Below are 27,588 nucleotides of genomic sequence, written 5' to 3' on the forward strand. Positions count from 1 at the left end.
AGAATACAACAGCTGTTTATGATTTAAAAAAAAAAAACTCTCCAGAAAGTGGGCATAGAGGGAACCTTCCTCAATATGATAAAGGCCATATACAACAAACCTACAGCTAACATCATACTCAACAGTAAAAGCCTCAAAGCATTTCCTCTAAGATCAGGAACAAGACAAAGATGTCCAGTCTCACCACTTTTATTCAACATAGTTTTGGAAATCCTAGCTACAGCTATCAGAGAAGAAAAATAAATAAATAAAGGACTCCAAATTGGAAAAGAAGTAAAACTGTCACTGTTTGAGGATGACATGATACTTTACATAGAAAATCCTGAAGATGCTACCAGGAAACTACTAGAGCTCATCAATGAATGTGGTAAAGTTTCAGGCTACAAAATTAATACAGAGAAATCTGTTTCATTTCTATACACTAACAACAAACGATCAGAAAGAGAAATTCAAGAAAGAATCTTATTTACCATTGCATCAAAAATGGTAAAATACTTAAGAATAAAGCTACCTAAGAAGACAAAAGACCTGTACTTGGTAAGCTATAAGATGCTAATGAAAGAAATTGAAAATGATATAAACAGATGGAAAGATGTACCATGTTCTTCTATTAGAAGAATTAATATTTTCAAAATGACTATATTACCCAAGGCAATCTACAGGTTCACTGTAATCCATATCAAATTACCAATGGCATTTTTAACAGAACTAGAAGAAAAAATCTTAAAATTTGTATGGAGACAAAAAAGACCCTGAATAGCCAAACCAATCTTGAGAAAGAAAAATGGAGCTGTAGGAATCAGGCTTCCTAATTTCAGACTATACTACAAAGCTATAATCATCAAAACAGTATGGTACTGACAGAATATCAAAATTCTACATCAATGGAACAGGATAGAAAGCCCAGAAATAAACCCATTCATCTATGGTCAATTAATCTATGACAAAGATGGCAAGACTATACAATGGAGGGATGACAGTCTCTTCAATAAATGGTGCTGGGAAAACTGGACTGCTACATGTTAAAAAAAATGAAACCAGAACAGTCTTTAACACCACAGAAAAAAATTAACTCAAAATAGATTAAAGACCTAAATGTGAGACTGCAGAGTATAAAACTCTTAGAGAAAAACATAAGCAGAACACTCTCTGACATAAATCAGAGCAATCTTTTTCAATCTGTCACCCAAGTAATGGAAATAAAAAGAAAAATTAAAAAATAGGACCTAATTGAACTCAAAAGCTTTTGCACAGCAAAGGAAACCATAAACAAAATGAAAAGACAACACACAGGATTGGAGAAAATAGTTGCAAGTGATCTGACGGACAACGGATTAGTCTCCAAAATCTATAAACAGCACATGTGGCTTAATAACATCAAAACAAACAACCCAATCAAAAAATGGGCAGAAGACTTAAATAGCCATTTCGCAAGACATACTGATGGGCAAGACACACATGAAAAGATATTCAATATAACTAATTATTAGAGAAATGCAAATCAAAGCTACAATGAGATATCACCTCACACCAGTCAGAAGGGCTATCATCAAGAAATCCACAAAAAAATAGTTGCTGGAGAGGGTGTGGAGAAAAGGGAAGCCTGCTACACTGTTGGTGGGAATGTAAATTGGTAAAGCCACTATGGAGAAAAGTATGGAGGTTCCTTAAAAAACTAAGAGTAGATCTACCATATGATCCTGCAATCCCACTCCTGGGCATATATCTGGAGAAAAACGGTCCAAAAGGATACATGCACCCCAATTTTCATTGTAGCACTGTTTACAATAGCCAAGACATGGAAGCAACCTAAATGTCCAATGACAGAAGAATAGATAAAGAAGATGTGGTACAGATATACAATGGAATATTACTCAGCCATAAAAAAGAATGAAATAATGTCATTTACAGCAGCATGGATGGACCTAGTGATTGTCATGAGTGAAGTAAGTCACACAGAGAAGCAGAAATATCCTATCACTTATATGTGGAATTTTTTAACATCTTTATTGGAGTATAATTGCTTTACAATGGTGTGTTAGTTTCTGCATTATAACAAAATGAATCAGCTATAAATATACATATATCACAATATCTCCTCCCTCTTGTGTCTCCCTCCCACCTTCCCTATTGCACCCCTATAGGTTGTCACAAAGCACTGAGCTGATCTCCCTGTGCTATGAGGCTGCTTCCCACTAGCTGTCTATTTTACATGTGGTAGTATATATAAGTCCATACCACTCTCTCAATTAGTCCCAGCTTACATTTCCCCCTCCCCATGTCCACAAGTCCATTCTCCACATCAACATCTATATTCCTGTCCTGCACCTAGGCTCTTCAGAACTTTTTTATTGGTTTTTAGATTCCATATGTATGTGTTAGCATATGGTATTTGTTTCTCTTGTTCTGACTTACTTTACTCTATATGACAGACTCTACATCCATCCACCTCACTACAAATAACTCAATTTTGCTTCTTTTTATGGCTGAGTAATATTCCATTGTATATATGTGCCACATCTTCTTTATCCATTCATCTGTCGATGGACACTTAGGTTGCTTCCATGTCCTGGCTATTGTAAATAGTGCTGCAATGAACATTGTGACACATGACTCTTTTTGAATTATGGTTTTCTCAGGGTATATGCCCAGTAGTGGGATTCCTGGGTTGTATAGCAGCTCTATTATTAGTTTTCTAAGGAATGTCCATACTGTTCTCCATAGTTACTGTATCAATTTACATTCCCACCAATGGTGAAAAAGGGTTCCCTTTTCTCCACACCCTCTCCAGCATTTATTGTTTGTAGATATTTTGATGATGGCCACTCTGACTGGTGTGAGGTAATACTTCACTGAAGTTTTGATTTGCATTTCTCTAATGATTAGTGATGGTGATCACCCTTTCATGTGTTTGTTGGCAATCTGTATATCTTCTTTAGAGACATGTCTGTTTAGGTCTTCTACCCATTTTTGGATTCGGTTGTTTGTTTTTTTCATGTTGAGCTGCATGAGCTGCTTCTAAATTTTGGAGATTAATCCTTTGTCACTTGCTTCATCTGCAAATATTTTCTCAATTCTGAGGGTTGTCTTTTCATCTTTTTTCTGGTTTCCTTTGCTTTTCAAAAGCTTTGAAGTTTCATTAGGTCCCATCTTTTAATTTTTGTTCTTATTTCCATTTCTCTAGGAGCTGGGTCAAAAAGGATCTTGCTGTGACTTATGTCATAGAGTGTTCTGCCTAGGTTTTCTTCTAAGAGTTTTATAGTGTCTGGCCTTATATTTAGGTCTTTAATCCATTTTGAGTCTACTTTTGTGTATGGTGTTAGGGACTGTTCTAATTTCATTCTTTTACACGTAGCTCTCCAGTTTTCCCAGCACCACTTATTGAAGAGGCTGTCTTTTCTCCATTGTATATTCTGGCCTCCTTTATCAAAAATAAGGTGACCATATGTACGTGGGTATATGTCTGGGTTTTCTATACTGTTCCATTTATCTATATTTCTGTTTCTGTGCCAGTACCATACTGTCTTGATTACTGTAGCTTCGTAGTATAGTCTGAAGCCTGGGAGCCTGATTCCTCCAGCTCCATTTTTCTTTCTCAAGATTGCTTTGGCTATTAGGACTCTTTTGTGTTTCCATAGAAATTGTGAAATTTTTTGTTCTGTTCTGTGAAAAATGCCAGTGGTAGTTTGATAAGGATTGCATTGAATCTGTAGATTGCTTTGGGTAGTATATTCATTTTCACAATGTTGATACTTCCAATCCAAGAACATGGTACATCTCTCCATCTGTTTGTATCATCTTTAATTTCTTTCATCAGTCTCTTATAGTTTTCTGCATACAGGTCTTTTGTCTCCTTAGGTACGTTTATTCCTAGATATTTTATCCTTTTTGTTGCAATGGTAAATGGGAGTGTTTCCTTAATTTCCCTTTCAGATTTTTCATCATTAGTGTATAGGAATGCAAGAGATTTCTGTGCATTAATTTTGTATCCTGCTACTTTACCAAATTCATTGATTAGCTCTAGGAGTTTTCTGGCAGAGTCTTTAAGATTCTCTATGTATAGTATCATATCATCTGCAAATAATGACAGCTTTACATCTTCTTTTACAATTTGGATTCCTTTTATTTCTCTGATTGCTGTGGCTAAAATTTACCAAACTATGTTGAATAATAGTGTTGAGAGTGGGTAACCTTGTATTGTTCCTGATCTTGGTGGAAATGGTTTCAGTTTTTCACCATTGAGAAAGATGTTGGCTGTGGGTTTGTCATATATGGCATTTATTATGTTGAGGTAAGTTCCCTCTATGCCTACTTTCTGGGGAGTTTTTATCATAAATGGGTGTTGATTTTTGTAGAAAGGTTTATCTGCATCTATCAAGATGATCATATGGTTTTTATCCTTCAATTTTTTTAATATGGTGTATCACATTGATTTGCGTATATTGAAGAATCCTTGCATTCCTGGGATAAACCCCACTTGATCATGGTGTATGCTCCTTTTAATGTGCTGTTGGATTCTGTTTCCTAGCATTTTGTTAGGATTTTGCATCTATGTTCATCAGTGATATTGGCCTGTAGTTTACTTTCTTTGTGACATCTTTTTCTGGTTTTGGTATCAGGGTGATGGTGGTCTCATAGAATAAGTTTGGGAGTGTTCCTCCCTTTGCTATACTTTAGGAAGAGTTTGAGAAGGATAGGTGTTAGCTCTTCTCTAAATGTTTGATAGAATTCGCCTGTGAGGCCATCTGGTCCTAGGCTTTTGTGTGTTAGAAGATTTTTAATCACAGTCTCAATTGCAGTGCTTGTGATTGGTCTGTTTATATTTTCGATTTCTTCCTGGTTCAGTCTCAGAAGGTTGTGCTTTTCTCAAAATTTGTACAGTTCTTCCAGGTTGTCCATTTTATTGGCATATAGTTGCTTTTAGTAATCTCTTATGATCTCTTGTATTTCTGCAGTGTCAGTTGTTACTTCCCCTTTTACATTTCCAATTCTATTGATTTGAGTGTTCTCCCTTTTTTACTTGATGAGTCTGGCTACTGGTTGATCAATTTTGTTTATCTTCTCAAAGAACCAGCTTTTAGTTTTATTGATCTTTGCTACCGTTTCCTTCATATCTTTTTCATTTATTTCTGATCTGGTCTTTATGCTTTCTTTCCTTCTGCCAACTTTGTGGGGTTTTTGCTCTTCTTTCTCTAATTGCTTTAGGTATAAGGTTAGGTTGTTTATTTGAGATGTTTCTTCTTTCTTGAGGTAGGACTGTATTGCTATAAACTTCCCTCTTAGAACTGCTTTTGCTGCATTCCATAGGTTTTGGGTCATCGTTTTTTCATTGTCCTTTGTTTCTAGGTATTTTTTGATTTCCTCTTTGATTTCTTCAGTGATCTCTTCGTTGTTAAGTAGTGCATTGTTTAGCCTCCATGTGTTTGTATTTTTTACAGAATTTTTCCTGTAATTAATATCTACTCTCATAGCTTTGTGGTTGGAAAAAGATACTTGATATGATTTAAATTTTCTTAAATTTACCGAGGCTTGATTTGTGACCCAAGATATGACCTATCCTGGAGAATGTTCCATGAGCACTTGAGAAGAAAGTGTATTCTCTTGTTTTTGGATGGAATGTCCTATAAATATCAATTAAGTCCATCTTGTTTAATGTATCATTTAAACTTGTGTTTCCTTATTTATTTTCATTTTGGATGATGTGTCCATTGGTGAAAGTGGGGCATTCAAGTCCCCTACTATTATTGCATTACTGTCAGTTTCCCCTTTTATGGCTGTTAGCATTTGCCTTATGTATTGTGGTGCTCCTATGTTAGGTGCATAAAGATTTATAATTGTTATATCTTATTCTTGGTTTGATCCCTTGATCATTAAGTAATGTCCTTCTTTGTCTCTTGTAATAGTCTTTATGTTAAAGTCTACTTGGTCTGATATGAGAATTGCTACTCCAGTTTTCTTTTTTTTAAACATCTTTATTGGAGTATAATTTCTGTAAAATGGTGTGTTAGTTTCTGCTTTATAACAAAGTGAATCAGTTATATATATAAATGTGTCCCCATATTTCTTTCCTCTTGCGCCTTCCTCCCTCTCTCCAGCTTTCTTTTGTTTTCCATGTGCATGGAATATCTTTTTCCATCCCCTCACTTTCCGTCTGCATCTGTCCCTAGGTCTGAAGTGGGTCTCTTGTAGACAGCATATATATGGGTCTTGTTTTTGTATCCATTCAGCCATTCTATGTCTTTTGGTTGGAGCATTTAATCCATTTACATTTATGATAATTATCGATACGTACATTCCTATTACCATTTCCTTAATTGTTTTGGGTTTGTTATTGTAAGTCTTTCCTTTTCTTGTGCTTCTTGCCTAGACAAGTTCCTTTAACATTTGTTGTAAAGCTGGTTTTGTGGTGCTGAATTCTCTTAGCTTTTGCTTGTCTGTATAAGCTTTTATAATCTTTTTTTTTTTTTTTTTTTTTTTTTTTTTGCCGTACGCGGGCCTCTCACTGTTGTGGCCTCTCCCGTTGTGGAGCACAGGCTCCGGATGCACAGGCTCAGCAGCCATGGCTCACAGGCCCAGCTTCTCCACGGCATGTGGGATCTTCCCGGACCAGGGCACGAACCCGTGTCCCCTGCATCGGCAGGCGGACTCTCAACCACTGTGCCACCAGGGAAGCCCTTGTATAAGCTTTTAATTTCTCTGTTGAATCTGAATGAGATCCTTGCTGGGTAGAGTAATCTTGGTTGTAGGTTTTTCCCTTTAATCACTTTAAGTATGTCCTGCCTCTCCCTTCTGGCTTGCAGAGTTTCTGCTGAAAGACCAGCTGTTAACTTTATGGGGATTCCCTTGTATGTTATTTGTTGTTTTTCCCTTGCTGGTTTTAATATTTTTCCTTTGAATTTAATTTTTGATAGTTTGATTAATATGTGTCTTGACAGATTTCTCCTTGGATTTACCCTGTATGGGACTCTGCACTCCTGGACTCGATTAACTATTTCCGTTCCCATATTAGGGACGTTTTCAACTATAATCTCTTCAAATATTTTCTCAGCCCCCTTTTTTTTCTCTTCCTCTGGGACCTCTATAATTCCAATATTGGTGCATTTAATGTTGTCCCAGAGGTCTCTGAGACTGACCTCAATACTTTTTATTCTTTTTTCTTTATTCTGCTGTGCAGTAGTTATTTTCACTATTTTATGTTCCAGGTCACTTATCTGTTCTTCTGCCTCAATTATTCTGCTATTGATTCCTTCTAGAGAATTTTACATTTCATTTTTTTTGTTGTTGATCATTGTTTGTTTGCTCTTTAGTTCTTTTAGGTCCTTGTTAAACGTTTCTTGTATTTTCTCCATTCTATTTCCAAGATTTTGCATCATCTTTACTATCGTTACTCTGAATTATTTTTCAGGTAGACTGCTTATTTCCTCTTTATTTTTTTTGGTCTGGTGGGTTTTTACCTTGCTCCTTCATCTGCTGTGTGTTTCTCTGTCTTCTCATTTTGTTTAACTTTCTGTGGTTGGGGTCTCCTTTTTGCAGGCTTCAGGTTTGTAGTTCCCATTGTTTTTGGTGTCTGCCCCCAGTGGCTAAGGTTGGTTCAGTGGGTTGTGTAGGCCTCCTGGTGGAGGGTACTAGTGCCTGTGTTCTGGTGGATGAGGCTGTATATTGTCTTTCTGGTGGGCAGGACCACGTCCATTTGTGTGTTTTGGGGTGTCTGTGACATTATTATGATTTTAGGCAACCTCTCTGCTGATGGGTGGGGTTGTGCTCCTGTCTTGCTAACTGTTTGGCATAGGGTGTCCAGCACTGTATCTTGCTGGTTGTTGAGTGGAGCTGGGTCTTAGCATTGTGATGGAGACCTCTGGGAGAGCTTTTGCTGTTTGATATTACGTGGAGCTGGGAGGTCTCTAGTGGACCAATGCCCTGAACTCAGCTCTCCCACCTCAGAGGCACAGTCCTGACGCCCTGTCAGAGCACCAAGACCCTGTCAACCACACGGCTCAGAAGAAAAGGGAAAAAAAGAGAAAAAACGAAAGAAAAAAATAAAGTTATTAAAATAAAAAACAATTATTAAAATTTTTTAATTGAAAAGTAATTTATAGAAAAAGAAAGAAGAGAGCAACCAAACCAAATAAATCCACCAATGATAACAAATGCTAAAAACTATACTAAAAAAAAATGGACAGACAGAAGCCTAGGACAAATGGTAAAAGCGAAGCTATTCAGACAAAATCACACAAGGAAGCATACACATACACACTCAGAAAAAGAGAAAAGGGGAAAAAATTATATATCATTGTTCCCAAAGTTCACCACCTCAATTTTGGGATGATTCACTGTCTATTCAGGTATTCCAGAGATGCAGGGTAGATGAAATTAATTGTGGACATTTAATCTGCTGCTCCTGAGGCTGCTGGGAGAGATTTCCTTTTCTCTTCTTTGTTCGCACAGCTTCTGGGGTTCAGCTTTGATTTGGCCCCACCTCTGCATATAGGTTGCCTGAGGGAGTCTGTTCTTCGTTCAGACAGGACCAGGACGGGGTTAAGGAAGCAGCTGATTAGGGGGCTCTGGCTCACTCAGGCCGGGGGGAGGGAGGGGTACGGAATGCGGGATGAGCCTGCAGCTGCAGAGGCCAGCGTGACATTACAAGAGCCTGAGGTGCTTCGTTTGTCCTCCCAGGGATGTTGTCCCTGGATCACGGGACCCTGGCAGTGGCGGGCTGCACAGGTTCCTGGGAAGGGAGATCTGGACAGTGAACTGTGCTTGCACACAGGCTTCTTGGTGGCTGCAGCAGCAGCCTTAGCATTTCATGCCCGTCTCTCATGTCCATGCTGATAGCCGTGGCTCACGCCCGTCTCTGGAGCTCATTCAGGTGGTGCTCTGAATCCCCTCTTCTCACGCACCCTGAGACAATGGTCTCTTGCCTCTTAGGCAGGTCCATACTTTTTCCCAGACTCCCTCCCAGCTAGCAATGGTGCACTAGCCCCCTTCAGGCTGTGTTCACTCAGCCAACTGCAGTACTCTCCCTGGGATCTCACCTCCAAAGAAGCCAGAGCCTCAGGTCCCAGCCCCCACCCACCCCGGCAGGTAAGCAGACAAGCCTCTTGGGCTGGTGAGTGCTGTTTGGCACCGATCCTCTGTGCAGGAACCTCTCTGCTTTGCTCTCTGCACCCCTGTTGCTGCACTCTCCTCCATGGCTCCGAAGCTTCCCCCGCCGCCGCCCCCATCTCTGCCAGTGAAGGGGCTCCCTAATGTGTGGAAGCTTTTCCTCCTTCACAGCTCCCTCCCAGAGGTGCAGGTCCCATCCCTATTCTTTTGTCTCTGTTTTTTTCTCTTTTTTCTTTTGCCCTACCCACGTATGTGGGGAGTTTCTTGCCTTTTGGGAAGTCTGAGGTCTTCTGTCAGTGTTCAGTAGGTGTTCTGTAGGAGTTGTTCTACATGTAGATGTATTTCTGATGTATTTGTGGGGAGGAAGGTGATCTCCACTTCTTACTCCTCGCCATCTTGAAGGTCTCCCCCTATATGTGGAATCTTAAGAAATGATACAAATAAACTTATTTACAAAAACAGAAAGAGACTTACAGACTTAGAGAATGAATTTATCGTTACTAGGGGGAATGGTGGGGGGGGAGAGATAGTTAGGGAGCTTGGGATTGACATGTACACTCTGCTATATTTAAAATGGATAACCAACAAGGACCTACTCTATAGCACATGGAAGTCTGCTCAGTATTATGCAACAACCTAAATGGGAAAAGAATTTGTAAAAGAATAGACTCATGTATATGTATGACTGAATCAGTTTGCTCTACACCTGAAACTAACACAACATTGTTAATCAACTATAGTCCAATATAAAATGTTTAAAAAATTACAATAAATTCTAATATACTTCTAAAAAATAAACAAATAAAAGTTGAGTGAAGAAAATAAATCAAGGAGGGAGTGATCAAGTGCATCACATGTTACCGATAGGTCAAGTAAGATGAGGACTGAGAAATGACCACAAGATTTAGCACATTTTTTAAATGGATGAAAGGAAGTCTTCAGACAGAGGGAATAGTGCAACTGTGTGAGAATGCACAGTGATTTCAGGCAGCTGCAAATAATTCAAGATAACTAAAGCTTAGGGATATAGCAGAAACAAGAGAGCAGCACTGCTGGGTGGATACATACAGGCTAGATCACAAGTCATGCTAAAATTTTTGGATTTATGCTAAAGGCTATGAGAATCCACAGGAGAACTTTAAGTTGGGGAGTAACAGAGCCAAATATTTGAAAAACCAATTTGAGACCAGTATGAAAAATGGAGAACAAATCTGAAGGCAAGGAAACCAGTTAACAGGCTGTTACTATAGTCCAGGGAGAAACTAAAGGCAGTGACAGTGGGGATCAAAATGAGAGGATGGGTCAGATATTTAGGAAGTTGTAGGACTTGGTGACAATTTTGAAATGCAGGAAGGAGATTATTAGAGGGAGGAAGGAGTCAAGGATGACTTGGGTTCTCGTTTGGACAAGTGGGTAGGGGTAACCATTCACAGAGGGAGCACTGGAGAAAGAGTAAGTTTGGCAGTAAAAAAATCATGCACAAAGGAATGCAGAAGGCCACATGGTATTTTGGAATTATACAGTGTGTCACATATACTTTCTCATTTAATCCTGTTAGTTATGGAGATGAGAAACAGGCTTGTAGAGATTAAGTAATTTACCCAAGTTTACACAGCCAGGATGTGAGAGTGTAGACTAGAACCCAAGCTCACTGTTCTTCCACTTCTTCAAAGCTACTGTGCCAAAGATTTTGAGGCAAGGAGGAAGAGCACTTAAAAAAATGAGTGAAGGTGAGCAAGTGGAGGAAGAAGGGGACTCTCCACATTTGAAGGCAGTTTCCCCAAATATCTTTTTCTTTATGTCTGCCTGGATGGAAGATAGAGACAATAAAAATGTTGATCAGCAACACATTTGGCTTATTAAATTGAATGGTACATTATATAAAGTAGGGGAGATAACAACTTGGTAGTTTTTCCACAGCCTCTCAGTGTCCTCTTGGCTTACCTTAATCATCCTACGGTTGTCCCCAATAACTGTCGATGAACACAGGAATAGTGCTGAATGGTCCAGGCTCTAGTAGTTCTCACAGTCTAGTGAGGGAGATAGACACATAATTATAATAGAGGGTAACCATAAAATCTAGAAAGAGAATTTTAAAAATAAACTATTTTGGAATAATTACAGATTCACAAAAGAGTTGTTGCAAAGGTAACAGAGAACTATTGGATATCAGTAATTCAGTTTCTCTTAATGTTATCATTTTACACTACATTTATCAAAACTAACAAACCAACATTTGTACATTACTGTTAACTAAACCCTAGACTTTGGATTTCACCAGTTTTTCATTTATGTCATTTTTCTGTTCTACGATCCAATCTGGTGTCACCCATTGCATTTTCACTTGTCATGATTCCTTAGCTTCCTCTGTTCTATGGTAGTTTCTCAGTCTTTCCTAGTTTTTCTGGAAACATAGATATTTAAAAACATTACATATAATATACAGCATATTACATATACATATATTTTACAGATTGAACACTCTTGATTACCTTTGCTGGGACATGCTAAAGGCACAAGCTTATTCAGTGAAAATCAGAGATATGAAACATCGGAGGCAATGCATCAGATACATTATGCAAAGATTGCTACATATGCGCTGTATTAATGTACTGTGCTCATGGCAATTTTGCACAGTGCATTGAGCTATGCATTGCCAATGGGGAATAAACATTGAACATATCATGCATTGTAATGGAATTATTATATGTACTTACCCATGTCTTTGAATTTTATTGCAACCCTGTACAAAGTAGTAATTTGTAAATTTAACATCATCCAAATAAAAATATCAACAGAGTTAATTTTTAATTAGGCAAGCTAATTACAAGTTCATATAGAAAAATAAATAAACAAAAATAACCAGGAAATCCTGGAAAAGAAGAATAGTGACAGGTAGCCCTACCAGATATTAAAACATTTTAAAGTTTCAATAATTATAAACACAGGGTATGGCCACATAAATAGACATACAGACCAATTTAAAAAAGTGAAAGTTCATAAGTAGAAACAAATAAATATTGAAATTTAGGATCTGATATAGATGACATCTTAAATTAGTGGAGAAAAGATAGACTATTCAGTAAATACTTGGGACAACCGGTAGCTATTTGAAATAATAAAATAGTTCCATACTTAAAGCTGTACACCAGGATAAACTACAAATGAAAAAATGATTTGAATGTACAAAGGAAAATAATAAAAGAGCACTAGAAGAAAACTTGGGAGAATTCCTCTATAACATTGGAGTTTTGGGGAAAGCCTTTCTAACTATGATTCAAGATCCAAATAAGATAGAAGATGCCCTCACATTCCATAAAAGACCAACAATCCAAAAGAATATGGGCAAAACTCATGAACAAATAACAGAAAAGAAAATATAAATAGCCCTCAAAGATTCTTGTACTCTAGATGACATGATACTATACATAGAGAATCCTAAAGATGCTACCACAAAACTACTAGAGCTAATCAATGAATTTGGTAAAGTAGCAGGATACAAAATTAATGCACAGAAATCTCTTGCATTCCTATACACTAATGATGAAAAATCTGAAAGAGAAATTAAGGAAACACTCCCATTTACCACTGCAACAAAAAGAATAAAATATCTAGGAATAAACCTACCTAAGGAGACAAAAGACCTGTATGCAGAAAACTATAAGAGACTGATGAAAGAAATTAAAGATGATACCAACAGATGGAGAGATATACCATGTTCTTGGATTGGAAGAATGGATATTGTGAAAATGACTATACTACCCAAAGCAATCTACAGATTCAATGCAATCCCTATCAAACTACCACTGGCATTTTTCACAGAACTAGAACAAAAAATTTCACAATTTTTATGGAAACACAAAAGACCCCGAATAGCCAAAGCAATCTTGAGAAAGAAAAACGGAGCTGGAGGAATCAGGCTCCCTGACTTCAGACTATACTACAAAGCTACAGTAATCAAGACAGTATGGTACTGGCACAGAAACAGAAATATAGATAAATGGAACAGTATAGAAAACCCAGACATATACCCACGTACATATGGTCATCTTATTTTTGATAAAGGAGGCCAGAATATACAATGGAGAAAAGACAGCCTCTTCAATAAGTGGTGCTGGGAAAACTGGAGAGCTACGTGTAAAAGAATGAAATTAGAACAGTCCCTAACACCACACACAAAAATAAACTCAAAATGGATTAAAGACCTAAATATAAGGCCAGACACTAAAACTCTTAGAGGAAAACTTAGGCAGAACACTCTATGACATAAGTCACAGCAAGATCCTTTTTGACCCAGCTCCTAGAGAAATGGAAATAAAAACAAAAATAAACAAATGGGACCTAATGAAACTTCAAAGCTTTTGTACAGCAAAGGAAACCATAAACAAGATGAAAAGACAACCCTCAGAATGGGAGAAAGTATTTGCAAATGAAGCTACTGACAAAGGATTAATCTCCAAAATTTAGAAGCAGCTCATGCAGCTCTATATCAAAAAAAACAAACAACCCAATCCAAAAATGGGCAGAAGGCCTAAATAGACATGTCTCTAAAGAAGATATACAGATTGACAACAAACACATGAAAGGATGCTCAACATCACTAATCATTAGAGAAATGGAAATCAAAAGTACAATGAGGTATCACCTCACACCAGTCAGAATGGCCATCATCAAAAAATCTACAAACAATAAATGCTGGAGAGGGTGTGGAGAAAAGGGAATCCTCTTGCAATATTGGTGGGAATGTAAATTGATACAGTAATTATGGAGAACAGTATGGAGGTCCCCTAAAAAACTAAAAATAGAACTACCATGCGACCCAGCAGTCCCACTACTGGGCGTATACCCTGAGATAACCATAATTCAAAAAGAGTCATGTGTCACAATGTTCACTGCAGCTCTATTTACAATAGCCAGGGCATGGAAGCAACCTAAGTGTCCATCAACAGATGAATGGATAAAGAAGATGTGGCACATATATACAGTGGAATATTACTCAGCCATAAAAAGAAACGAAATTGAGTTATTTGTAGTGAGGTGGATGGACCTAGAGACTGTCATACAGCCTGACGTAAGTCAGAAAGAGTAGAATAAATACCATATGCTAACACATATATGTGGAATCTAAAAAACAAAAAAGGTTCTGAAGAACTTAGGGACAGGACAGTAATAAATATGCAGACATGGAAAATGGACTTGAAGACACAGAGGGGGGAAGGATAAGCTGGGACGAAGTGAGAGAGTGGCATGGACATATATACACTATCAAATGTAAAATAGATAGGTAGTTGGAAGGAGCTGCATAGCACAGGGAGATCAGCTTGGTGTTTTGTGACCACCTAGAGGGGTGGGATAGGGAGGATGGGAGGGAGATGAAAGAGGGAGGAGATATGGTGATATATGTGTATGTAGAGCTGATTCACTTTGTTATAAAGCAGAAACTAACACACCATTGTAAAGCAATTATACTCCAATAAAGATGTTAAAGAAAAAAAAGATTCTTGTCCTCTGTCACATAAGAAAAATGCCAAATATAACTACTAAGATTTGTAACCACTCTCAAAATTGATAACACACTCTTTTTTTTTTTGGCGGTATGCCGGCCTCTCACTGTTGTGGCCTCTCCCGTTGTAGAGCACAGGCTCCGGATGCACAGGCTCAGTGGCCATGGCTTACGGGCCCAGCCGCTCCATGGTATGTGGGATCTTCCCAGACGGGGGCACGAACCCGTGTCCCCTGCATCAGCATTCGGACTCTCAACCACTGAGTCTCCAGGGAAGCCCAATAACATACTCTACTAGCAAGGCTGTGGGAAATTATACACTCTCATACATTCCTGGTGGGAATGCAAATTGATACTACCCTGATAAAGGGCTGTTTGGCTATATCTATTGAAACAAAAAATACATTTTTTCATTGAAAGAGCAATCCAACTTCCGGGTGTTTACCAATATACCTGAACATCCATAAAATAAAATGTGTACAGGATTATTTATTTCAACTTTAGCATATAGCAAAAGATTGGAAACAATCCAAGTATCTATCAACAGGGTACTGATTAGATAAATTAAGGATCAATCACACAATGGGATATTATGACATATAAATGAATGAGGAAGATTATTTGTATTGATATGGAAAGATATCCAAGGGAAGAAAAATAAAGGTGCCAATCAGAATGTGTAGTATGCTATACTATGTAAGAAGGAGATAAAATAGAGTATATATTCATAGTTACATAAAGAAACTCTGGAAAGTATGTATATATTGAGATTAACTGATTGGAGGTAGAGGGTGAATGGGAAAGATGGGAGAGGAGTAGGAGCAAGACTTTTCACAATATACCCTTTATTGTTTGAGTTTTGAATCGCATGAGTATATTACCTATTCAAGAAAAGGTAAACTACAAATAAAGATAAATATAAAACTCCAGGTAATAATAACAAGATGAGAAAAGAAGTGTTGTTCAATGAGTCAGTAAAGCATGCTACAAACTTTGTTGTGTTTCAAAAAAATAATAGAAATACTGAATCATTTTAGGTATGTTAAAACATTTTATAGTTAATTGTACATATTAAAAATTAAGGGCAGCCACTAAAGGAATACAAATGCAAACTATAGTTTCTAAGCCATCACAGGAAACAAAAGGGGATATAGACAAATTATCAATTCAAGAGAAGGAGAAAATGTCAGAAAGTGTGGTAAAAAGAAAGTACAAAACAAAACGGTGAAAACAACTCTCCAAATATGGCAATCATAATACACTTAAACAGGTGGAATTAATCAATTAAAAGGCAGACTTTCAGAATGAATAAGAGACACGCACAAGTCTATTTCTTGCAGCGTTATTTATAATAGGAAAAAGATAGAAACAATCCAAATGTTCCATCAATAAAGGTCTGGTACATCCACAAAATGAAGTAATCTATTGCTTTGAAAAGGAATTAAGAATATATATACTCTGATGGAGTGATCTACAGGACTTATTTTTCATTAAAAAAAGCAAGGTGGAGGGGCTTCCCTGGTGGCGCAGTGGTTGAGAATCTGCCTGTTAATGCAGGGAACGAGCCCTGGTCTGGGAGGATCCCACATGCCGCGTAGCAAGTAGGCCCGTGAGCTGCAACTACTGAGCCTGCGCGTCCGGAGCATGCCCTCCACAACAAGAGAGGCCGCGATAGTGAGAGGCCCGCGCACTGCAATGAAGAGTAGCCCCCGGGGCTTCCCTGGTGGCGTGGTGGTTGAGAGCCCTCCTGCCGATGCAGGGGACACGGGTTCGTGCCCCTGTCCGGGAAGATCCCACATGCTGCGGAGCAGCTGGGCCCATAAGCCATGGCCGCTGAGCCTGCGTGTCTGGAGCCTGTGCTCCGCAACGGGAGAGGCCACGCAGTGAGAGGCCCACGTACCGCAAAAAAAAAAAAAAAAAAAAAAAAAAGAGTGGCCCCCACTAGCCACAATTAGAGAAAGCCCTCGCACAGAAACGAAGATCCAACACAGGAAAAATAAATAATTAATAAATTCCTACCCCCAACATCTTTTAAAAAAAAAAAAAAGCAAGGTGGAAAAAACTGTGCATAATATGACACCACCCACATAAGAAGGGAAGAGATAGAAATACCTATATACATATTTGTTTCTATAGGGAGTATGAAGGAATAGCATAAAGAGACAGGGATTAAAAACTAGACTTCTCTGAGTATACTTTGTTCCATAGATTTGACTTTGAAACCATGTAAATATATTACAAAATTGTGAAACTATTTTTTTAAAAAGCAATCCCTAAAAATCAAAAGCAAAATGAAACAAATGAATCTGTGTATCCAGATGGTGACATAATAACACAGAAAGTGACTTTAAAACACAGCAACATTAATGTATATCCCTAACAGGATACATCTTAAGGTAAGGACAAAAAATCTATAAAAGAATCTTAAACTCTTCGTAAGTAATCATATTTTTGGTGGTATGGTGTTGGTATTGTTATTCTGAAACTGTTGTCTCTATATTGTGGAATAAAGCAAACTAGTGATTATGTTGTTACTTTGAGAATCAGGATATTTGTTGTGGGAGAAAGGAGGTATAGATTGTTGAGGTGAAGTAAAAATCCTATACTGTAGCCCTGAATTTAAATTGGAAGGATCACGATGCCCAGGACCCAGATTTTTATTTCCAAATACCATTTCACACTAAAAAGAACCAGGACTCTTGAGAGGAATGGCTGATTTCTATTCTGAGGTAGGAAACATACAAGTAGAACCTTCAATATCTTGATTTCTCAGAAAACAAGGAGGTTATCACAGACCACTAGGGTTGTGTCAAAAAGACACAGAGGCCAGAGTGTAAGGACCAAAGATGGGACAATCTGAGCATCAGTAAGGAGAATAACTGTAATGGATTGAAATATATCAAATGTTTAAATCCATATGTTTATGATAATACTAAAAAAAGGTCACATTTGTAGAATGATAGATAATTAACTCATTATTTTGCAAGTCAATAAATAAAGGCATTTATCCTGCCTTTCCTATGTGAACTGTACCACTAGGTACAAAATAGTAGATGAGGGGAATTTTCTTTTTATAAAAGAATTTCAGCTAATAAATGAATACGGAATGATAGAATATCACTATTTTGCAACTCTTAATGAATAAGTGGATCTTACCATTGAGAGACAACCAGACATTATGTGTCTCCTGATGGGAGAACTCCATATGAGCAGTCTAGCCAAGAAAACTGAACCTGAATCTGATTAAGCCTCTAAAGTGAAACACCAATCTGTAGAAAATACAGAAGACAGAGAATATGTTAATACCATGGGAATGGAATCAGGAAAGTCCAACTGGGGAAACCCTACAAGACAAACAACCAGATTTCTTCAACAAATTGCAAGGAAAAAAGGAGATATAAGAGGGAAAACCTATGGCTTAAAAGAGACTTAAAAACCTTCTAAGACATATAAACCAAATGCAATGCATGGACCTTATTTGGAGCTTCATTCTCTCTCTCTCACCTTCACACACACACACACACACACACACACACACACACACACACACAAAACACACACACTCATATCTGAAACAGTTGAGCTATTTGAACAAAGGAAGCATATCTGATGATATTAAGGAGTTGTACTTTTAGGAATAATAATGGTAGTGTGGTTATATTTAATAAGGTCTTCTTATTTTTATAAGTATTAATATATAATATCTATGGATGAAAGGATATGAAGTCTGAGATTTACTTCAGAATAATATAGGAGGAAGAGAAAATGGGAGTATAAATGACAGGAACTAGATTAGCTATTAGCTGATAATTGTTGAAGATAGGTGGTGGGGTTTATTGTATTATACATTTTCTTTTTTTATAATAAAATATTTTTTAAAGTTGTCCATTTATTAGGTCACAGAGGTATACAAAAATAAAGATATAATCAATCAATAAAGCTAAGAACAGGCTCTTGGAAAAGAGTCATAAAAGAGACAAACTTCTGGGCAGATTCATCAAATAAAAAAGAGAGAAGGCACAAATAAAGTATGTCAGGAGTACAAAGGTGGCCATGATTCAGATTCAGAAAAGTCAAAAGCAAAGTTTTGCACAACTTTCTACTAATAAAGTTTGACCCCCAAAAGATATTTGTCAGGATTACAAAAGTGGCCATGATTCAGATTCAGAAAAGTCAAAAGCAAAGTTTTGCACAACTTTCTACTAATAAAGTTTGACCCCCAAAAGATATTTGGCAGGATCTGGGGAGTGGTTGTCACAACCTAGGTGGTGGTATGGGGCAGGGGGCGTGGGGGGGGAGTGCTACTGACATCTAAGCATCTAAAATGCACAAGACAGCCCCCACAACCAAGAATCATCCAGCCCCAAATGTCAGTAGTGCCAAGATTAAGAAACTCTGACTTGGATTAAATTGGCAAGCTTCTAGGAAAGTATTATTATCAACAATGACCCAAAAAGAAATTGAAATCATTTTCATAAAGCCACCTGTTTCCAAAACACACCAGGTCAGCAAGTTCTGCCCGATAAGTTCTACCAAGACTTCAAGGAACACATGCTTTTCTTTTCACATAGACAGTTTTAGGGAATAGAACAAGATGGGAAACTACCAAAATCATTTCACAAGCAAGCATAACCTTGTTACTGAAACCAAACAAGGACAGCATAAAAATAAAAGATTATAGGCTGATATAATTTAAAAACAATGAAGCAAAAATTCTAAAAATATATTAGTAAATTGAATCTAGTGCATATTAAAAGAATAGTTTATCATGACCAAGTGATATGGATAAAAATATGGATCATCAAAAGGAAACTTATTGATGTAATTCACACATTAACCAAGTAGAGGAATAAACTATATGACTTTTTCAATACATGCAGGAAGAGCATCCAATAAAATTCAACATTCATTCATAATAATATTAATGATAAAGTTCTAGGAAACCAAGGAGAGAAAGAAATTATTTTAAAGTGATAAATGGTAACTTCCAGAAACCTACTGCAGACATATTTAATAGTGAAACATTAGAATCAGTCCGTTAAAGTCTGGAACAAGAAATGATAACCACTATACCCACTACAAGAGTTATAAAGATTTGAAAGGTAAAGACACAACTGTTACTATTTGCAAATGATATGACTGTCTATTTAGAAAATCCAAAAACATCACCTTTAAGCCAGTACATCTAGTGAGCTAACATAGAGACTGGATATAAGATAAACATACAAAATCATTTTCCTATACATGATAATAACCAATTAACATATAACAGGGAAAAATGTTAATAGCAACAAAAACTATAAAGTACCAAAAAATAAGCTTAACAAAAAAGTACAACTGTTTCATGGAAAAAACTATAAAGTTTACTGAAAGAAATAAGAGAAGGTCTGAATAAATAAACAGACATTGTAGATACGAAAGCTAAATATTCTCAATATATCTATTCTCCTCAAATGAATCCATAAATTCAGTGCAATCACAATAAAAATTGGGATTTTCCTTAGAACCTGACCAGATAATTCTAAAGTTCTTATGGAAGATTAAAGCTCAAGAATAGTCAAGGCAGTTCAACAATGGTGAAGGAATAGAAAAATAGATTAATGGAACAGACTAGTGATCCAGAAACTCACCCATGGGTACTTGACGTAGCATTTCAAATCAATGGGAAAAGAATATTCATTAAGTGATGTTAATGCAATTGGCACTAACATTTAGGAAAACATTGTTAAATTTCTATCTAAACCCATTAATAAAAATAAATTATAGAGGAATTAAGAGTGTTATGGATAAAAAGCAAAACAGGGCTTCCCTGGTGGTGCAGTGGTTGAGAGTCTCTTTTTTCAAGAAATGTAATAATAAAAGATTTATTATTAATAATGAGAGAATAGCTAAGTGAACTGGAACATCTAGAAGGAAGATTAATGTTGACATTAACATAAAATGCAAAACCATGGAAAACATTTATAAAATGTGAAGTTTAAAAATTTTTGAATTTTTGAAAATTAGTATGATTAAAACTTTCAAGTAATATAAGGGAGCAACAATAAAATATTCCCAGGAACTTGGAAATAAAATGTTATTCAAGAGTTAAACTATAAAATTAATGTATGGTGAATCAAATGGAAAAATCACCTTCAAGAAACATAATGGCTTCCAGACAAGCAAGATTTGACTATAATTTGGGTGGATAGTTTTGACATATCTAAAGCAAGAATGTGTCAGTGAACCATGGAAGCATAGAAAAAGGAGACAGTGAAGCCCACATAGAACAGACTTGTTAGTTACTTAATCTTATGGCACCTTAGCTTCTCCATCTCTAAAGCATGGTTAATCATAGTATTTACTTCATAGGGTTATTGTATAAAACAAAATAGGGGCTTCCCTGGTGGCGCAGTGGTTGAGAGTCCGCCTGCCGATGCAGGGGACGTGGGTTCGTGCCCCGGTCCGGGAAGATCCCACATGCCGCGGAGCGGCTGGGCCCGTGAGCCACGACCGCTGAGCCTGTGCGTCTGGAGCCTGGGCGTCCGGAGCCTGTGCCCCGCAATGGGAGAGGCCACAACAGTGAGGGGCCCGCGTACCGCAAAAACAAAACAAAACAAAACAAAAAAACAAAATAGCACTTGGTAAGGAGGGAGGCTTACACATTATTAAAGGAAGGGAATGTGGTGGTCAGGCCACTATACTCCAATATAAAATAAACTGTTACTGTTCTATTTCTCATCAACAACCAGCATCCTGGTTTTCACACATGTCTCTCACGAGTTAGTTAATCAGCATGAGTCAGCCTCCTGAGACTGACCAGTTCAGGGACACTGAGGAGATCAAGTTTCTGAGATGGAAAGGTCCAGGCTGGACTGAGGTTGAAAGCACCAAGGTAATGCCATCCAACAAGGCATCTTGGTACCCAGCCAGTTAACCTTCCTTGGTGACACACTACCTTTGGCTTTTCTAACTATTCATACTTCTGAATAACTTGCCAGGGAAGGTGGTCTATGCAGAAGGAATAAAAAGACTAGAAAAAATAAGCTAAAATATTAACAGGTGGTTGTTTGTGAGAAGGAATTAAGGGTGATTTGCTCTACTTTTCTATACTTTCCAAGTTTTCTTTAGTGAGCATATATTACTTTAATATTTTTTAAAACATCTTTAAAGGATGATGAGGTGAAGAAAAAGAGAAGGCAGTAGCTTCAAGGGGACAAGGGTAGAGAAAGGGCTTTTGAGGCAACAGGCCAAGAGGAAGATGTCAGGGAGTTAGGACCAGAGTAGGGGCAGGCAAGCACTCTTTCTTCCAAAATGAAGTAGCTTTCCCTGGAAAGACTTTTTCTCCCCATGTGTACCTGGGCCTTTAAGTAGCTTGTTATTTGCCAGTCATGGCATTTGCATAGCCAGTGAATGCGATGGAAACCATTTGCTTGAGAATTCTAAATGTATCTCTGTATCTAACTATATCGCTGGCTGGCCGTTGAACCCGAAAGTCCCAGATCTGAGTTCTTCAGCATTCCCTCCCTCTTTCTTCATCATCATTACCAAATATTTGCTAGTCACCTCCTAGTGCCTGACTTTATGCTAATTTAGGCGGGGGGGAGGGTGGGGTTGGAACGGAGGGAGCTTACGAGGAGAGACCATACTCCAATATAAAATAAAAATTAAATTGAAAAAAGATAAACGAAAATGCAAAATCACTGTGGCCTAGGTGAGGTGGCTAGGGAAGGCTTAGAATCACAGATTTTCCGAGTTGAACCTGAAAGGTCAATCGGTCTAATTCTCTTACCCCGCGATTCAGAGAGCAGGTGGTACTCAACCCTTCACTTGAAGGACGTGCAGGGTTTGGATCAACGGAGATCAAGATGTGGGGGTTGGGGCAGTAAACAAAGGGAGCAAAGGCCCTGGGGCCAGGACACCTAGTGGGGTGTGGTCCAATTACCCTGCGGCCAGTGATCAGCGTTACCTACAGGTTTCCTTTCTAGCTTCCCTTTCTGCCTTTATTTTCAGCTGAGTCTTTGTTGCCTCAGCCTTGTGACCTATGTACGCACGAGGGAGCCTTCCAAAGCCGTTATACAAACTCCTCCAGCTCCTCTCCGGCCAAGGCTGTCCTGAGCACCGCTCCCTCCCAGCCCAGTTCCCGCTTGGGGCACTCGCTTCCTCAAAGCACACCACTGCCCACTCCTTCCCAAGCGCGCCGATTCGTCATTTCCTGAGGAATAAAGTATTTACCTTAGGGAGTTGTTTCTCGTTTGGTTTGGATCGGAGTAAGGAGTTGAATCTGAGCTTTGAGTCAAAAGGATAAAATACAATAAAGACCCGGAAATTCCAATTCTTTAGACCTTGAACGCAAACGATCGTTCTTTCCTTTTAAGTTTGAAATTACTATAAGTTCCTAAAACTAGTCCGGCAGAAGAAACAGCCTCCCTAACATCCTGTGTCCACAGCAAGTGTGGACAACTGAAATAGTCATTTGAGGTGTTTCGAAAATAACCCCCTGATAGCACATTGCCTACGGTGACACATTCTCGTCCGCGGGGCGGGCTGGGTCGCCAGGGGCGGTGCGAGTCCCCAGGCGCCGCGCGCAGCTGCTGGGACACAGGGCGTCAGCCCCGCCTCCGGCTTGCGTCTCGTGGTAGGTGGAGGCAGCGCCGCGGCCTGTGACCTGCAGCTGCTGGCGGCCGCGCTGGAGGCTCTGTGCCGCGGCTGTCTTCGGTCTCCGGGAGTGGAGTGGAGGATGCAGGAGTCACTCGAGGAGGCCGGACGGGCTTAAGAGAGGCGGCGAGCGGCGCCAGAGGCACTCTGGCTGGGCTCTAGAGCACGGGAGGCTCGGGCGCGCGTGGGGCTGTGGTGGCCACGGAGGCCGCCTTGGCCGGGACAGCCGGCTCCAGGCCCGAGCGGTGGTAGGATTGTGCCCGGGCCTGGTACTCGGGCTTCCCAAAGCGAGGGTGGGGCTGCGTTGGCGCCTCCTTTCTTGGAAAATCGTGGGCCCCTGTGGTACTGCGGCCGTCTCTCTGCGGGGATTGGAAACGGAGCGCGATGAGGAGCCGGAGTAACTCGGGGGTCCGGCTTGACGGCTATGCTAGGCTGGTGCATCAGACCATACTGTGCCATCAGGTAAGTGATGGGGTGTCGCTTGTGATCACCGAGGGTGCGCAGTGTGATAACCTGGACGGAGACCCTGGGTGAACCTGTGTGTGTGTGTGTGGGGGGGTGTATTACAGTTTCTCCCCCCACCTAGCTGGGGAGGCCGTAAAGGACCGTGAAAAAAGGTGTTGGGCCAGGAACAGAACCAGAGTCAGGCACCGTTAGCCACGAGTCCTGAGTCAGAGCTTCTGAGTCCCCCCTACCAACCCTCCGCGTCCCCCAAACCACTGCTGGGTTCCAGGGGCCGGAATTGTAAGATGTGTCGAAGCTTGTTTATCGACACCGCCCCCGGCCCCCTCCGCAGGCTTGGGAGTCATCTCCTTCCCCTCCTCTGAAGGAAAAAGAGGTAGGAGAACTTTTACCCATCTTAAGACTAGACTGTTGTGAAGATCTGAAGTACCGTGTATATACTGTTCACTGTAGTTTTTCTAATCTTTTAATGCTGATTTTTCGTTGGTAGTTCATTCTTTCTAAAACACCTTTCTTTTAAGAATTCCCACATTTCAGACTTGTAAGGCTTCAGCCAGCTCTTTCCCTTTATTCAAGATAGCATTTGCTTGCACTTGGTCAGAAGAGGAGATTATAGAATTCAGGAGTGGGGACATAGAAGAAAGACCAAAGTCCCTCAGTACCCATTTGATAGATTCTGTTTCCTCATATTAACACCCTATGGTTACCTGCCTGTCCCCTTTTTCTTGTCCTTACAGAATCCAGTGACTGGCTTGCTTCCAGCCAGCTATGATCAGAAAGATGCCTGGGTCCGGGATAATGTGTACAGCATCTTGGCTGTGTGGGGTTTGGGACTGGCCTATCGGAAGAATGCAGACCGGGATGAGGATAAGGCAAAGGCCTATGAACTGGAGCAGGTACTCAATAAAAATACAAAGAACTCTGGAACTGGGGAGTGGAGGAAGGAAATGTAGTCCACAGGCGCTAAGACAGATATGTTTTGCCTCTCACTCTTTCTTCACCTTGCTGAAATTGCATTCCATAAAGCTTTCCTGTATTGTACGGAGGTTTTTTTTTTGCAGTGGAAATATGAAACTTGCTGATTCAGGGGGAGAGGGCACAGTCTGTTCTGTTACAGTGGAAAATCCTATCCTCAGATCTTTGCTAAAATTTGTAATCCTCTTTCCAAGCAAATGTATTTTGTAGTCTCCAGCATATTTATTCTCATTGAGAAGAATTTTCAGAGGCAGGTATCTACCATTTTACTTCTTTTTTGAAAATGATAGATGGTATTTATATGAGGGTAACTGATACAAATTAGCAGACTTTCCCAACTAGACACAAGTAAAAGACATTATTTGTTGATTTTTATACCTAGGCCACTGTTTCAGAGTTTGTTGTGTGTCCTCCCTGCCCCCATACCCACCCTCACCCCTTGGGGCAAAATAAGGTCAGAGTCAACAGATGCCTTTAAGCCAACTTTTAAGGCCCTCCCCTCAGTAAAGATGTATCCTCTATAGAACTGTTTAGACACAGGATGCTACGTCCTCTTGAATGACCAAGAAAATAATATTCTGGGCTACATGAGACTCTTAATGTTAAGGTACTCTGCTGTCAGCTGTAAGGTGTATGTGAATTCTTTTCCATTAGTGGAAAAGAGTCTCTCCACACCAGCCATTTTCTCAAGTGGTCTCCCTCAGCTTAGGCAATCTGAACTCCAGTCTTCATCTATAAATCAGAATATTGAGATTTGGTTATTTTTAAGGACACCAACATATTGTGGGGTTATAGTCCTTGGCAACAGGAAAGTTTCACTGTGTTGTCCTCTGCAACAGCAGGTGTTTCTTATTCCCTCAAGCCATAATTAAGAGGTACTTAGGTCCACCAGAAAAAATTGTTGGAGTTTTTGCTCTAGCCCAGGAAGTACAGATCAATATTTTTGTGACTTACAGAAAACATACATAACCATTGTGAGAATTTGGAAAACATAGAGGAGTGTTTTAAAAAATCATCTGTAATCTTACTCCCCTCCCTTATCCTATGTCCTACTCTAATGTTTTGCTACTTTGATCTCAGTATTTTGTTTGTCTTGTTTTGCTAGAAATTGATATTGGTGGAACAATACCCAAGATTTTATATCCAGTACAATTTGACACATTTCTTTTTCAACACTGTTAGAAGAAATCTGTGTCTCCTTGTTGATCAATCATTCTGCAGAGTTGACATTTTTCCTTCTGTGGCCCAGGAAGAAAGAATGTAACAGAGGAAGAGGGGAAAAATGAACAGAAAATTGTTCATTCTAAAATTTTAATGTTTCGTTAAATAATTTTTCACACAGCACAAAAATATTTTCCATACCACCTCAATAATAATCTTGGGATGCCTCAAAAACATTATGGCAATAGGAAACATCTTCAAAAAAACCACATTTCTCTGGGAATTCTAAAATTTCTACCAACTTTCATTATAAATTAAAATAGATTGTATTATTAAGTCTCATTAATTTTCTTCTCAAATTTGACTTAGTTAATTCAAACTAGGGATCAGAGAACCATCTCTGTAAAGGCCAGATTGTAAATATTTTTGGCATTGTGGGTCATGTGTGATCTCTACGCAACTACTCAGGTCTTCCGCTACTATGTAAAAGCAGCCAGAGACGATACATAAATGAATGAGCGTGGTTATGTTCCAGTAAGTTCTTTTTTTTTTAATCAGTAACTTCTATTTACAAAAACACACCATGAGCTAGATTTGTCCCCACTCTACACGAATGGTTCTAAACTCTGTCTGTGCGAATGGTTCTAAACTCTGGCTGTGCATTGGAATGACTTGAGAAGCTTTTAAGAATTACCCTTACTGGGCCTCCCTGGTGGCGCAGTGGTTGAGAGTCCGCCTGCCGATGCAGGGGACACGGGTTCGTGCCCCGATCCCGGAGGATCCCACATGCCGCGGAGCGGCTGGGCCCGCGAGCCATGGCCGCGGAGCCTGTGTGTCCGGAGCCTGTGCTCCGCAACGGGAGAGGCCACAGCAGTGAGAGGCCCGCGTACAGCAAAAAAAAAAAAAAAAAAAAAGAATTACCCTTACTGGACCTCACCCTAGAACGATTTAGATAAATCTCTGTAAGTGGAGCCCCAGGGGCATCAATATTTTAAAAAAACTGCTCTGGTAATTCTAAAATGCAGCCAGAGATAATCACTGATCTATGGCTAATAAGTGAGCATAGGTGAAATCAAACAGAATAAATTCATAGATTAAATTCCTACCTACTGTGAGCTTTCCATTACTGTGTAGATTTTCCCAAACCATTGACTGTTAATCATTTCTACCCTTCCTTCCAACTCTCACCTAGATTTCTCTCTGAGAAATAATGTCAGAGAACTAAAGAGAATTCTGGATGAAGAGGGGACAAGGGTTTAGGTGACTGTTCTATCCTAGGTTGAGAATAGAAGTATGCACATACATGTTTTTACAAATGCCCTTTCTCTTAGTCACACAGATAAAAACTCACACCCATAAAAATAAATAGACACACAAATAGAGATAGCTCTTTGGCTGCCCCCAGTTCTACTTCTTCCTCAGTTTTGTTCTCCTTGTGTAGTCTCTCATCTTTTCTCGTGTCTTTAACTATTACCTTTATGAGAATGACTTCCAAAGCTTCATCTTTAACTCTGACCTCACTTCAGTTTCAAACCCAGATTTTCATTTGTCTTCTGATCAGTTGCACCTGAATATCTTGTGGCTCCTCAAAATCAGCAGGTCTGAAACCCCACCTTCCCTACTAAAAACAAACAAAATAGACTACTAAACAACAGCAACTCACCAAATGTCCCTTTTTTTCTTACTGGTGTCCTCATTCTACTAGTCACCTGGGCAACATTATTTAGAACATTTCCCATAGTGTGTTC

The 27,588-nt window shown here is 39.1% G+C and overlaps 1 protein-coding gene and 1 long non-coding RNA gene across 4 annotated transcripts in view; one reads left to right on the top strand and one right to left on the bottom strand.

Annotated features, from left to right (window-relative positions):
- Positions 1-8,120: 8,120 nt before the first annotated feature.
- On the bottom strand, positions 8,121-23,110 carry LOC132482265 (uncharacterized). Its single transcript, XR_009530886.1, has 4 exons — positions 22,820-23,110; positions 11,047-11,132; positions 10,704-10,908; positions 8,121-9,525 (listed from the first exon to the last, which is right to left on the bottom strand). It is a non-coding gene; the product is annotated as an uncharacterized LOC132482265 (long non-coding RNA).
- Positions 23,111-23,202: 92 nt separating this feature from the next.
- PHKA1 (phosphorylase kinase regulatory subunit alpha 1) overlaps positions 23,203-27,588 on the top strand; it is a 131,974-nt gene continuing 127,588 nt past the window's right edge. For all 3 annotated transcript variants that reach the window (XM_060086309.1, XM_060086310.1, XM_060086311.1), the window contains exons 1-2: positions 23,203-23,704; positions 24,442-24,600. In XM_060086309.1, coding sequence (XP_059942292.1) covers positions 23,627-23,704; positions 24,442-24,600 — 237 coding nt within the window. In that variant the 5' untranslated portion in view covers positions 23,203-23,626. The remainder of the gene's footprint in view (positions 23,705-24,441; positions 24,601-27,588) is intronic.

This window comes from Mesoplodon densirostris, chromosome X, assembly GCF_025265405.1.
Source record: "Mesoplodon densirostris isolate mMesDen1 chromosome X, mMesDen1 primary haplotype, whole genome shotgun sequence".
NCBI lineage: Eukaryota > Metazoa > Chordata > Mammalia > Artiodactyla > Ziphiidae > Mesoplodon > Mesoplodon densirostris.